This window comes from Sus scrofa, chromosome 2, assembly GCF_054392235.1.
Source record: "Sus scrofa isolate SSC_HxYL_T2T_F1_AM1 chromosome 2, Sscrofa_HxYL_maternal_Yorkshire_Landrace_v2.0, whole genome shotgun sequence".
Lineage (NCBI taxonomy): Eukaryota > Metazoa > Chordata > Mammalia > Artiodactyla > Suidae > Sus > Sus scrofa.
This window is the reverse complement of record NC_139384.1, coordinates 102,267,922-102,281,184: the sequence shown is the minus strand read 5'-3', so window position 1 is coordinate 102,281,184 and position 13,263 is coordinate 102,267,922. Positions and strand designations below refer to the sequence as shown.

The 13,263-nt window shown below is 36.5% G+C and overlaps 1 protein-coding gene across 6 annotated transcripts in view; it reads right to left on the bottom strand.

Moving 5' to 3' along the window:
• Positions 1–832: 832 nt before the first annotated feature.
• VCAN (versican) overlaps positions 833–13,263 on the bottom strand; it is a 128,851-nt gene continuing 116,420 nt past the window's right edge. For 5 of the 6 annotated variants that reach the window (XM_021081073.2, XM_085009692.1, XM_085009691.1 and 2 more), the window contains 3 exons: positions 7,899–8,043; positions 2,500–2,682; positions 862–2,354 (listed from right to left, as the gene is read on the bottom strand). In XM_021081073.2, the coding sequence (XP_020936732.2) occupies positions 2,227–2,354; positions 2,500–2,682; positions 7,899–8,043 (456 nt within the window). In that variant the 3' untranslated portion in view covers positions 862–2,226. 6 annotated transcript variants of the gene reach the window in all.

The following is a 13,263-nucleotide window of genomic DNA, read 5'->3' as shown; positions in this document are numbered from 1 at the left end:
TTGAATTTTCTATAGTTGATTCTTCATCAATCAGAAAGTAATAGCCTCTCTCTTAGGTTTATATGGAGATGATGTACATGAAACACTTGGCCTGGTTCATAGGGAGAATTCTGTAACTGTGAGCTATCACTTTTCCTATTGCATGTTTCTCTCGTATTTGAGATTAAGCCGTAAGTATGTAGATGTAAACATCATCAGAATTACTATCTCAACTTTCGCAGGGACACTGATAATCACTTCTCTGCTAGCCACAGAATTATTTCATCCAAGGCAGCAGCTTGTACTTCCATGCTAGAACTAGGATGGAGAAACGCTGGTGCACATCAGGATTTAAAGTTGTAAATAACCAGACCAGTCACAGTATAGTAAAAGAAGGAGTTTAGGTTTCTTTGGTGAAACAAAAGCAGGTATATAAAAAGTTACAAAGATTTTAGATTTTCATTCACAAAAAAAAAAAAAAAAACAGTCATTCACATTTTACACTATACATGTTATAATATAAATACAGGAATGCATTACGTTAATTGTAATGAAAAAGAGGAAAAATGAAAACCTAACAGGTAGACACAGAGTTGTTCTGTGCTCTAGAACCCCTAAAGGTGAATCACGTTTAATTCAACAACCAAAGGAACTTGACTAAAGACATTGTGTATGATTGTAGCCACTGCAGTTCCTTCTAAGTCCAAAAAAGTTTCATGAAAGAGAATCCACATTGGGTCTGCTCTTTTTCTATCAGCATTTTATTTGTTGTCTTCTCTTCTTAGTATCGTTCTAACGAAAATTAGGGAAAGACTCCTAAATGCTTTCTTTCCATTACAGGCTTTTCTTTAAACATTAAATTAAGTGGATAATGATTCAAAGTCATCTTCAGCAGTCACTTTATTCAAATTAAAGGGCAAAAACAGAGTAGGAAGAGATAGGGAGAAATTTCAAAACATACACTCCACCTAATAGGAAGAAATGCCCACACTATTTATGTATATAAGCACCTTGCTTAGAATGGGCAAACACCAATTGCTGAAAGCTATACACTTTTCCACTCTTTTTATCATAAACACTTGATGTATTCTATCCACCACATTGTTTAATCAGGGACAAAGTATCTAGATTATATGGTTCCAAACTGTGTGAGGGAGTATAAAGGCTAACACTGAAAAATAACTAGCATACTAGGTCAATTTGCAGGTTTGGGGAAAATAACATCCAATAAATTAAATCAGTATGGCTTACTTCATTTATTTATGTATGCTTCACAGCTGCAGCATTCATACATGAACATTCAAAACTTTATAAAAGATTAAAATGGTTATATATACAAAATTTCTTTCTTTGAATGTGTGTTGTTGTTTTAACAATCCCCTTCCCTCCCGAGCCCTAGGTCTATATCCATTGGAAACGTGTTGTTCTGTAATCCTGCAAGTTAGTGTTACGAAAGCCATTAAAAAGGAGACCTGGTTGAGTTAATAATTAGCACTTTGACCCCTAAAAAAATGCTCCTGGTCATAGAAAAGTCCTCCATCCAGGCCTTTCTTGTAAGTGAAGAAAAAGGAATGCAGCAAAAAAGAGTTCCACATTGCAGTCTTTAGTTCCATTGGGATCCCATTAGCCAGGCTTCGGCATCACGTGGAAGCCAACTGCGCCTATGTTGGAGACGGTGCAGAGACCTACTAAACTGTGTGTTTGTTAGTTGTCCAGGAAAAGCCATCCTAAGTCCTGCTGACAAAGAGCAAATGAAACCATTTCCAGCCTAAACAAACTACGAAAAAAGCAGCCGAACCAATGATTAAAGACCTCTAAGGCTCCATAATCATCATTAAATATGCCGGAACTCAGTGTGACTTTTTATTTTATATACAGGATTAAAATCAACATTAAATCATCTTATTTACATTGCCATTGGTGCTGAAATGGAGCTTTTTAAATAGTACAGGAGGCTGGTTATACATTATAAAATGGTCTGCACTGGAGGCAAATAGAAAACTAAAGACATTAGATAGGCTGGAAATGGTTACTGTCTGCCCTCATGTGCTTTCATTTTTGTTTTCTTTGTTTTTGAATGCCAATACTTTCACTTAAAATGTTTTGGGAGCACAGCAACCCAAAGTGACTGGACGGTGATCCAAAAATCCAAACCAACTGATAATACTTCTCGAGGTGATAGGAAAGGCACAGGAAGTTAGGACTTTGGCTGAAATGATGAAAACACATGTTCGCCATTTTTAGGGATCAGCGCCTTGACTCTTGCCACCTCCGACTCCAACGGTGATCATGTTTGGATGTGTTTATTGAATTGTCCTTTGCTGATGAGGAATTTTTAAAGTATTTCTTAGAATAAGTCCTTTGGTATGCGGATGCTACATGGAAGGAAAGAAAGAAAGAAAGAAAACACAACAATATTACTTGCTCCATACCCTAAACTACCAATACCATAGCCGTAAAATGAGGGTGTCTAGTGGTTGTTATAGCACGGTTGTCCATTCTTTCTAAAGGACCACTTACGGTTCAGGCAGGTAATTTTGGGCATAGCCCATCTTCCATTTCCTAGGCAACGGATAGTTGGAGGGTGGCGTTGAATGAAACCATCTTTGCAGTGATATCTAATCAGGGAGTTGATTTCATAACGAGGTTTCATCTTTCCAAAGGTCTTGGCATTTTCTACAACAGGGGGCTGGCCGCAAGCAACTAAAGGAAAGTAAATTGGGTTATTTCCAAATACTCTAAATATTTACATTAGTAAGAGTCACTCTTTTTACCTCTTTTCTTCTTTATGATACCCAATCAAGCACCTCCCTCAATCATTTAGATTAAGGCATTAAAAACTTTCAAGACAAAACTAAATATTGAGGCTCTGGGCCTAGTTTGAATCTCAGATTTTGTCACCTTGAAATGTATTGTTTTAGGGTCAAACATTCATCTGTCCACTTGGAAGGGCCGCTTTACTAAAAAATTTCCAAACTGAATGCACCTGTCTCATACCATCATGTGGCCTGTTGGTATTATCTTCATCACTATCTCAATGTTTTTATTTATTATCCCCCTTCACTTCAAATAATAATAGATTTGTAACAATTAACTATTACTGTCACCTCCCTGAAAAAACTTACAATCTATAATAATATCATAGCTTTAAAATATGGACTCCTCAGTATAAAGAAAATAACGCCAGATTCAGCTATGTTTATTTGCTCTTTTCTGTCTTCTGTATGGAGACAGGGAGCCAGTTGGGACATAGTACTCATGCCTCAATTTTGTAATTACCTCATACATATAAATTTAAATGCTTGAGAAGGGTAAATGAAGGTAAATCTTGGAATATATAACTATCATTCTTAACCTACAGTAAAAATTTTGAATGTCAACAAACTTAGCAATGGTAGAAAAAATAAAAAGGAAATAGAAAGAAGCTGAGAAAATTGATTCAACTGAACTTATATTAATTTGCAGTTTTAATCAGCATCTAATTTCCCAAAATGACATTTCCTATCTATAATTTACTTTTAAGACTTCCATCCTAAGACCTACAAGAGCATGTCATATTGTCTCATGAAATAATGCAAATCTTTAATGGAAGAATGATTACCAGAAACTTTGGTACAAACATCCTAATATTAAAAGTTTGCAAATTTAAATTTATTTACATATTCAGAAGGCTGTTTGCAACGATATCCATTCGCAATGATAAATGTAGGTTTAACTTCAATATTTAGTTCCTTTAATTTACTTCTGCCTGACAAAACAGCTTGGAATGTCCTGACCCCATAGCAAACAAAACTTTCTTTAATTAAACACAATCCAAGCACATATTTTCATTCACATAAGAAACTGTCATTCAGAGAGACATAACCTAAAAAGAGATTTTAAAGTCCTACTATTTATAACTAAGAAATCGGAAGTGTTTGTGCACGTATTTGATCTTTACAAATTCCTACACGATAAATTGAGACTTCTATAATAATATGTCATTTTCAATTAATAATCTATCCTATGTATACTGTTCAATGACAACCCAAATCTGGATATTTATACTTCTTTTATTATAATATGGAGTCTATACTAGACTCCATATTCTAACATGTATTGGATAGAATGAAATAAAAGTGATACAGAAGGTTAAAAATGATCAACTAGATAACTTCTGATACTTGATTCTGACAAAGTAAAAGGTGTCTTTAAATTTGAGAGGAAAACAGTGTACAAATTTCTTTTAAAACTATTTATAAATGAAGACTTATAATAAAGTTAAAATATTCAGGGAGTGTGGTATTGGAAAGGACAGGCAAAAAGACCAGAAATACATCCACATATATATGCTTCATATTTGACGGAAGCAACAAGGCAGAGCAGTAGGGAAAAGGTAGTTTTTTCACTTGGACAATTGGGTATTCATATGGGAAAAAAAAATATACTTGGTTCCCTACCTCAGACAATCCATGGTAGATCAATTCCAGATGGTTTAAACATATAATTACAAGAGACAAAACTATAAAACATTTAGAAAACACCATAAGATATCTTTCTGACTTTAGGATAGGTCAAGATTTCTTAAGACAAAAAAGGTTTAAACCATAAAGGAAAATCAACAAAATGAAGAACTCTGTTCATCAAAAAAAAGCCATAGGGTAAAGATAAGCCACAAACTGGGAGTGGATATTTGCAGTATATTAATTGTCAAGGGAGTAATAACCAGGACATTAAAAAAAAAAAAAAAAAAAAAAAACCTCCTATGAATCAATATGCAAAAGAGAAGAAATCAATTTTTTTTTTTTTCTATTTCTTGGGCCGTTCCCACGGCATATGGAGATTCCCAGGCTAGGGGTTGAATCGGAGCCGTAGCCATCAGCCTACGCCAGAGCCACAGCAACATGGGATCCGAGCCGTGTCTGCAACCTACACCACAGCTCACGGCAATGCCGGATCGTTAATCCACTGAGCAAGGGCAGGGACCGAACCCGCAACCTCATGGTTCCTAGTCGGATTCGTTAACCACTGTGCCACAACGGGAACTCCAGGAATCAATTTTTAAATTTTTAGAAACAGGCAATCGACATGAACAGAAACTTTACAAAAGAAAAGCCATAAATATATGAAAAGATACCCAGGGAAATATAGCCAAGAAAATGAAAATTAAATCACAAGAGATAACATTTTATACCCACCAGATTGGCAAAAATTTCAAAGTCCGATAATATCAAATGCTGGAGAAGATGTGGTGTACAGGACCTCTCACATTGCTGGTGGGAGTACAAACTGGTACAACCACTTTGGAAAATAATTGGCATTTTCTAATAAATTTGATGGTACGTATATCCTATGACTCAGCACTTTACTCCTGGAAAAACACCCTATAGAAACTTGCAAACATCTACCACAAATAAGTTCAAGAATATTCATAGAAACATTGCTTATAATAGCAAAAACACTGAATATAACCCAAATGTCCACTGGCAGGAGAACTGATAAATAAGACGTTGCACAGTCATATACTGTAATACCACAGAGCAGCAAAAATGAAGACATACAGCTACATGCATTAACATGGATACATCTCACAAACATAATGCTGAACAAAAAAAAAAAAAAAAAAAAGCAAGGCACAATACAAACAGTATGATTCTACCTGAAGTTCAAAAATATGCAAAACTAAACCATTTGTTTACAGAAACAAGCATATGTGATAATGCTAAAGGGAAAAGTAAAGGCATTAAGTCATTACCTATGGCTGGAACTGGGAAGGAAATAGATGGGATTGGAAAGAACTTGCAGGATGTCCCAAAGATGTGTAATTAGTATGCTTTGAGGTGTTTTTTCTTTTTCTCTGGCTATGCCCATGGCATGTGGAAGTGTTGGGGAGCCAGGGATTCAACCTGCACCATAGTGGCAACCTGAGCCATAGCAGCCATAACTGGATCCTCAACCCACTGTGTCACAGGAAAAGTCCAAGGTGTTCTTTTTTTTTTTTAAAAAAAATTGTCTTTTGTATATAATATAACCCTTCTTTGCAAGTATTTAATTAAAACTACATAGGTCTGTAACTTTAAAAATGTCTAAAATGTCTGAAAGGAGAAAAGGGTTATCTTTTATAAACGTCTATAGACGTTTATAAAATTCATAAAATTCTCCATAGTACTGATTAACAAAGAATACGACAGTAAGGAGATAAAATATATGGATTGTTTTGTTTTGCTTTTTCTCCTTTAATGAGGTAGAGTAATGTTCTATAAACCTCTTCACTGGGGAATGCCAAGCATGATGCTTCTTTTGTGAATCCTTTCTAGCTATAGGGCAGTGGTTCTCAACTTGGCACAATTTTTCTCCTTTCCCTCCTTCCCCAGGGATAGCTGGCAATAGATATATGGATGATTATCCCAGAGCAAAGGAGGAGGATGTGGAGTAGAGAAGAATGCTACTGGCATTTGGTGCATAGAGGGCAGAGATGAGGCTAAACATTGTGTGCAACGCACAAGACAGCCCCCCACGGCTAAGAATTATCTGAGGCACAATGTCACTAGTGCTGCTATTGAGAAACACTGATATAGGAAAAAATAACATATGAAATTTAAGAATGTTTGGATCACAAAATGAAAAGCATGACTCCAGGGAACACGTGGAGATCTAAGAAGGCAAACATGACATTTGGATAAAGACAAACAGTTCATTAAAGCCTTCTTACACTAGAAACAGGGAAAACAGCAAATAACTTGATTTGCTATTTTCACAAGTTCCATCACATAAATGCTGAAGTAATGTACATAGTGGGGAAAGCTGCTCATATAGAAAGGCTATTCAGAATAAATTCTACTTTAGAGAAGAGAATAGCAGAGTAGACACGGATAACAGCTGAGTTTCATCTGAGATTTGTGTGTGTATCTTAGTGTTCTCTTTCATTTGATACTTTCACAATGGTGTTTAAGTCTTTCCTAAAATATTTATAGAGTGTTTTTAGTTTTATTATTTTTATACTCAAAAATAAGCCAAATGGATTTTGTATTTTGCATTTGTACTTGGTAATCTTATCTGAGGTGGCTAAAGTCTGGGCCTAGAGGTTAACTATTCATGTTTTAACACCATTATCAATTGCAAACAGGTTTAAAAAATTTATGGAATTCCTATTTTTTTAAGGAAGAGGTATACACAGTCTGCCTTAGGATAGAAACATAGTGGTCAATAAACATTTTTTAAAATCAGATTTCTTAATTTTATCTGTTTAATGTCAACTAAGCATTCTCCTAATTATAGAACTTAACATAAATATTTTTATTTTATCACATCTTAAAGGTATTCAACTATAGATATAGGAATGGGCATTTTTGTTCTATGGTTTATGAGCATAGTTTGAGCTTCTAAGGGAATGATAGAAAAACTCAAATGCCTGTAAGATCAGGAGCTTAACCAAAAAGGAAGGAAGGTCTGGATAAAGACTGCAATGATCTGGAGACCACAATTCCCACTAGGGGAGGGCAGTGGTTTTCAGCTGCAAGAGTTCAAACCACAGATAAATTTGAACATGTGCCAAATGGTACCAGGTGTTGTCGTTGTTAAGGTAAAAAAAATACAAATTATTTTATGATATATCCCAATTTTTTAATGTTGAATACTGCTTTTTTTTAACACGCTACCCATCAAAACAAAGAAGTGCATAGGCCCTGGGGCCGGCAGTTGTTTTTCTTAAAAATACTGCCAAGTAGTTTTTCTACATAAATACTACATTGTTACCGTAAGCACTTGAAACCTAAGGTGAAAACATTACTGAAACTTTTCAATTATATTGAAAAAGTAAACTATTCCAGGGCAATCAGGACATCCAGCTTATGTCCTAAAGAACGATATTTATTCCTCCTGAATATACTTGATAATTGAAATGCAGGATAAGTATACATTATTAATGGGGTAATCATTACCTGTTCCTTTCTTGCAGGTGTAGGTGAGATGGTAATTGCAGGGAACATCATTCCACTGGCCATTCTCATGCCATATGATCACAACGCAGTCTTCTCCAGAAGAAAAGAAGCTGTCTGGCTGGTTGGGCCTCCAGTTCTCATATTGCTATAAAAATGGAGGGAGAAGATAACTATTGACAGTCAAAGAGAAGCATATTATAAGAGTGACAGCAATATCACATCACGATTGAATGAGAATGGACTCAACAATTTCTGTTGAACCATCTAGCTGAAATGATTTTGGTGGAAAAGAAAAAGATTTTTATACTCTTAGTGGAAAAACACATGTATCTGAAAGTCTCTTTTCAATGAGTAATGTAATTTTGTCCCCTTTGGCAATGAGATAAATCTGAAGAATTTTGTGCTAGTTTTCCCAGATTTCTAAATGTATAATCAATGCTCCGTTTAAGAAATTTAACCATGTCATTACTATTAAGAGCATTAATGGCAGTAAAACTAGAGAAAAAACATCACCTCATCATTCTATTATGTTTTCTTCCAGCCCTTACATGCATGTATAACTTTATGTAATTGTGATTATAGTGCAGTAAAATGTTTTTTTACATTTTTACCACTATAAAGTTCATTTCTTTCCCTTAACTAATTAACCATTTTCATCCAAATTCATTGTTACATGACATATATATTGTTATATTTGCCACATTTATTTTTTTGTATTTACCCAATACACCTCTACCTGTCATTTTATATTCAAACTTTCTGAGTAATTCTGTTTTAGATGTGATTCTTACGTGCATCATCCAATTGTGTTTTGCTTTGTGCTCTAATCTGGAAATTGTCTTCTCTTAATAGGAATATTTACCACATTTATGCATATTAATATACAAGATAATGCTTTTAAAAATATATCTTACTATAAATACCTATTTGCTTTCCTTTCTGTAATGTACATTCAGAAAATTTGAAAGCATTTTTCGATCTGTTGTTCTTCTACTGGTTACCTTTCTATCCGTATTGTTAGATGATGCTTAATGATTCCGCAGATTGAGTAGCGATACTCAACCAGAAATAGCTTTGCCTTCCATCGCAATAACATATGTCTTTTATTTAGCACCTATAATGGATAGAGCCTTCTTCTAAGTACTTGGTATGCATTATCTTCTATAAGAATCCAGCAAAACTGGGGGTAACTTGGACCTTAGAAAGGTTAAACATCCAGCACTTTAGGTTTACATTCAATTTTTTGTTACCTCAGCGTTCCAGTTGTGGCACAGCAGAAAGGAATCTGACTAGGAACCATGAGGGTGCAGGTTCGATCCCTGGCCTCACTCAGTCGGTTAAGGATCTGGCATTGCCATGAGCTGCGGTGTGGGTTGCAGATGTGGCTCAGATCCTGCATTGTGGCTGTGTGGCTGTGGCGTAGGCCAGCATCTATAGCTTGGATTTGACCCCAGACCCTGGGAACTTCCATATGTTGCAGGTGGGGCCTTAAAAAAAAAAAAAAAAAAAAATTCTAAGACCTACTCAAAAGTAATAAACTTTAGTGAGATAAAAATAATACTGGCTTACAATAAGACAACAGTTTCCTAGCCTTTTGTCCCTTAACTAGAATGTCAAATGGAACACGTTTGTTCAGTGTCTTTCTGTCTCAACTTGACTATCACTTTCCCAATACACTTTGCCTACTGTCATATTTTATAGCACGTCTAATGCTGTTTAGACTGGTGGAGACAATCTGCCTTCCTATGGAGGAAATACAGATTCATATTTATGTGACAATGACAAATGTGACTCTCTCTTCTGGGCCTAGGGTTCTGTTAGTCTTTCATTTCAAATTAAATTTAAAATAAGTCTGTGGCTGAAACAAGGAGTTAAGAAGTTCATTTGAAAATGATGAAGTTAGAAGAAATACTGTATATAAAACAATGGTTAACTGTCATTAAGGCAATTGTTCTCAATTTAGAGCATGCCCTGCTAGTTACTGCCAAAGCACCATAGCTATTTTTATGTCTTTTAAAAATATATAATAAATATACCAGAGAACGGCTCTAATTTTTCTATCTTCTCATAAAAAGATGTGGACCTCAAAACTTGAAAATAGAGTAAAAACCTAGCTCTTTGATAATTTGTGAGAAGACCTAAACTGTGAAAACCTCAAGATTAAGAGACCTCTTACTTTTCTTCCCTTTTTTCTTTTTAGGGTCACACCCACAGCAGAGGGAAGTTCCCAAGCTAGGCATCGAATTGGAGCTGCAGCTGCTGGCCTACCCCACAGCCACAGGAATGCCAGATCCAAGCCGAATCTGAGACCTACACCACAGCTCACGGGCAACGCTGGATCCTTTACTCACTGAGTTAGGCCAGGGATTAAACCCACAGTCTCATGGATCCTAGTCGGGTTTGTTAACTGCTGAGCCACGATGGGAATTCCAAGACCTTGTACTTTTCCTTCAATCTTTTGCTTAGCTTTGCTTTACAATGCATCTAAATCATGCCAAAGTTAATATAGGAGACAAGAGACCCCTGCTATGCAAGAAGTTTTTGAAAAGTGACAGAATTACAAAGAACCAAGAGAAGCTTAATAGAGATTTTTTTCCTAAAACACAGAATTAAGGGTGTTTTTATTTCTCTGGTGGAAATTCAGAAATTATTTGGATTTAAACCCAACTGCAGTAGCCTGAATGGTACCATGGAGTTACCCGCTAGATGGCCCTGAGAAGATGCTCACCAAAGCACTCTGCCTGGAAGGTCTTCCTGCGACCAGGAAGTGACATTTGATCTGACCTGGGTTTCTTTTCTTTTTCTTTTCTTTTTTTTCTTTTTTTCTTTTTAGGATCGCACCACAGCATATGCAAGTTCCCAGGCTAGGGGTCAAATGAGAGCTATAGCTGCCGGCCTATGCCACAGCCACAACAACATGGGATCCAAGCCATGTCTGTGACCTACACCAGAGCTCACGGCAATGCCAGATCTTTGACCCACTGAGTGAGGCCTGGGATTGAACCTGCATCCTCATGGATACTAGTCAGATTTGTTTCGGCTGTGCCACTAAAGGAACTCCCTGACCTGGGTTTCTAATTATTTCTTTATTTTCCTTTTCTTTTCTTACTACCCTTTCCTTATCATCTCTCACCCTCCACCCACCAAGCCTTTTTTTTTTTTTTCTTTTTGCTACTCTCCTTTAACAGATAACAGAAAAGGAAATGGAGTGACAATGCAGTGACAAAAGTCACCGTCAGCCTGCTGCTGTATAACTAAGCTCTCTTTAACAGATGAATTAAAGTAGGATAAAAATAAAAATCAAATTAAAATAATAAACAAAAGAATAAGATTTCCTTAAAACTAACAAAGATCTACATGTAATGTTTTACGGCAAAAGATTGCAGAGTTCCTCATAATTTGGATTTTGGAGCTCAATACTTTTCAGCTTTCTTTCTTTCTTTTTTTTTTTGGTCTTTTTAGGGCTGCACTTGCAGCATATGGAGGTTCCCAGGCTAGGGGTCGAATCAGAGCTGTAGCCGCTGGCCTAAACCACAGCAACACCAGATCTAAGCCAAATCTGTGACCTACACTACAGCTCATAGCAACACCAGATCCTTAACCCACTGATCGAGGCCAGGGACAGAACCTGCATCCTCATGGATGCTAGTCAGATTTGTTGCTTCTGAGCCATGAAGGGAACTCTGCAGCTTACTTTCTAACTAACCTCTTCCAGGAAACCAGTAAATGTTCTCAAAAGTAAAAAACTTTCCAGCCTCCCAAAGCCATGGGTAAACTATGCAAAGCCCCTCTTTCCTTGTCCCTACCATACTTCCCGTCTCTCTTTGCCTTAGTTTTCTTCATAACATATACTATCTTCTAATATCCTATACATTTTACTTATTGTATTTTATCTCCTTAGTAGAGTATAAGCTCATGTAGAACAGGGATTTTTGGCTTCTTTTGTTTACTCCTATATCCTCAGTGCCAGCAGCTATGCCTGGCACATGCTTGTGTTGGTTAATATATAATGTGCTATTTAGAAATAACTAACCACAGAATGTGCTGCCTTCTTTCCCATCTACACCTGCCCCAATCAAGGACGTTGTTTGCTGCTAGCAAACAGTAAGCAAGACAGTCACAAAGTCAGCGGAAGTAAATAACCGTCCTGGAAAACAGCTGACAATACATATTAAGAGCCTTGAAAAGTTCCAGCCCTTGGGAGTTACCATTGTAGCTCAGCATAGGTCATTGGCAATGAGCCTGACTGGTGTCCACAAGGACTTGGGTTCGATCCCTCATCTCCCTCAGTGGGTTGGGGATCCAGCATTGCCGTGAGCTATGGTGTAGATTGCTGATGTGACTCGGATCTGGAATTACTGTGGCTATGGAGTGGGCCAGCAGCTGTAGTTCCAATTTGACCCCTGGCCTGGGAGCTTCCATATGCCACAGGTATGGCCCTAAAACAAAAAACAAAAAACAAAAAAAACAAAAGACAAACAAAAAAAAGTTCCAGCCCTTGGACCTCGTAATTCCACTTCTAAAAAATGCTATCTTAAAAAATAATCAGAGACGTGAACAAGAGTTTATCTAAAAGATTGCTTATACCAGCTGTGCGAAAAATCAATAAACATAGGTTCAATAAATTATAGTATGGCCAAAGCAAATATTATAACCATTAGATATTGTGTCTTTGAAGACTACATAAGGAGATAGGAAATACTAAAAGAAGTGTTCAATTAAAATAAAAAGCAAAGAACTAAAAATGTACAATAATCCAAATTTTATACATACTCTCAGATGCAGGTGTCTGGCGGGGCACACATGTGCACGAGTATGTGTATGCAAAAGACCCAAAGGAAATGCAGTAAAAGGTCATAAAGCTGATATCTGCGTGATAGGAGGCTAAGGTATTGTTTTATTCTATATATTCTTACACATTTTCCAACTTCCCTAGAGTAAGCAAGAATTATTTTTCTAATCAGTAAAAATGAACATTATAAAATGATCTATGGAGCAATCAGAAAAAACTGACTGGTTTCTGAGCTAACACTTTTCTAACCAAACCTCAACAAGCATCACTTCAAGGCACCAAAGTCCCTTGATCGCCATGTATTTTGCAGCTGACATTTCCTCCTGCTCTGAACAATAACCATCTCATTTTCGCACTGAAATGAGATTCTGATTCCATGCCACCAAAGTAATTCTCAGGCCTTAAGCTGCCCAGACTCAGACCTCTGGTAAAAGATTTAATTGTTTTGGGTGGGAATTGCATTTGGCTTGCAACAGTGATTTAAAACCTGTGTTCTGTGTTGTTGCTTGGCAGAACTGTGGCTTAAATGGTGCAGGACCAAATTTTAGGTCTGTGGTTTTTACAAGAATGTCT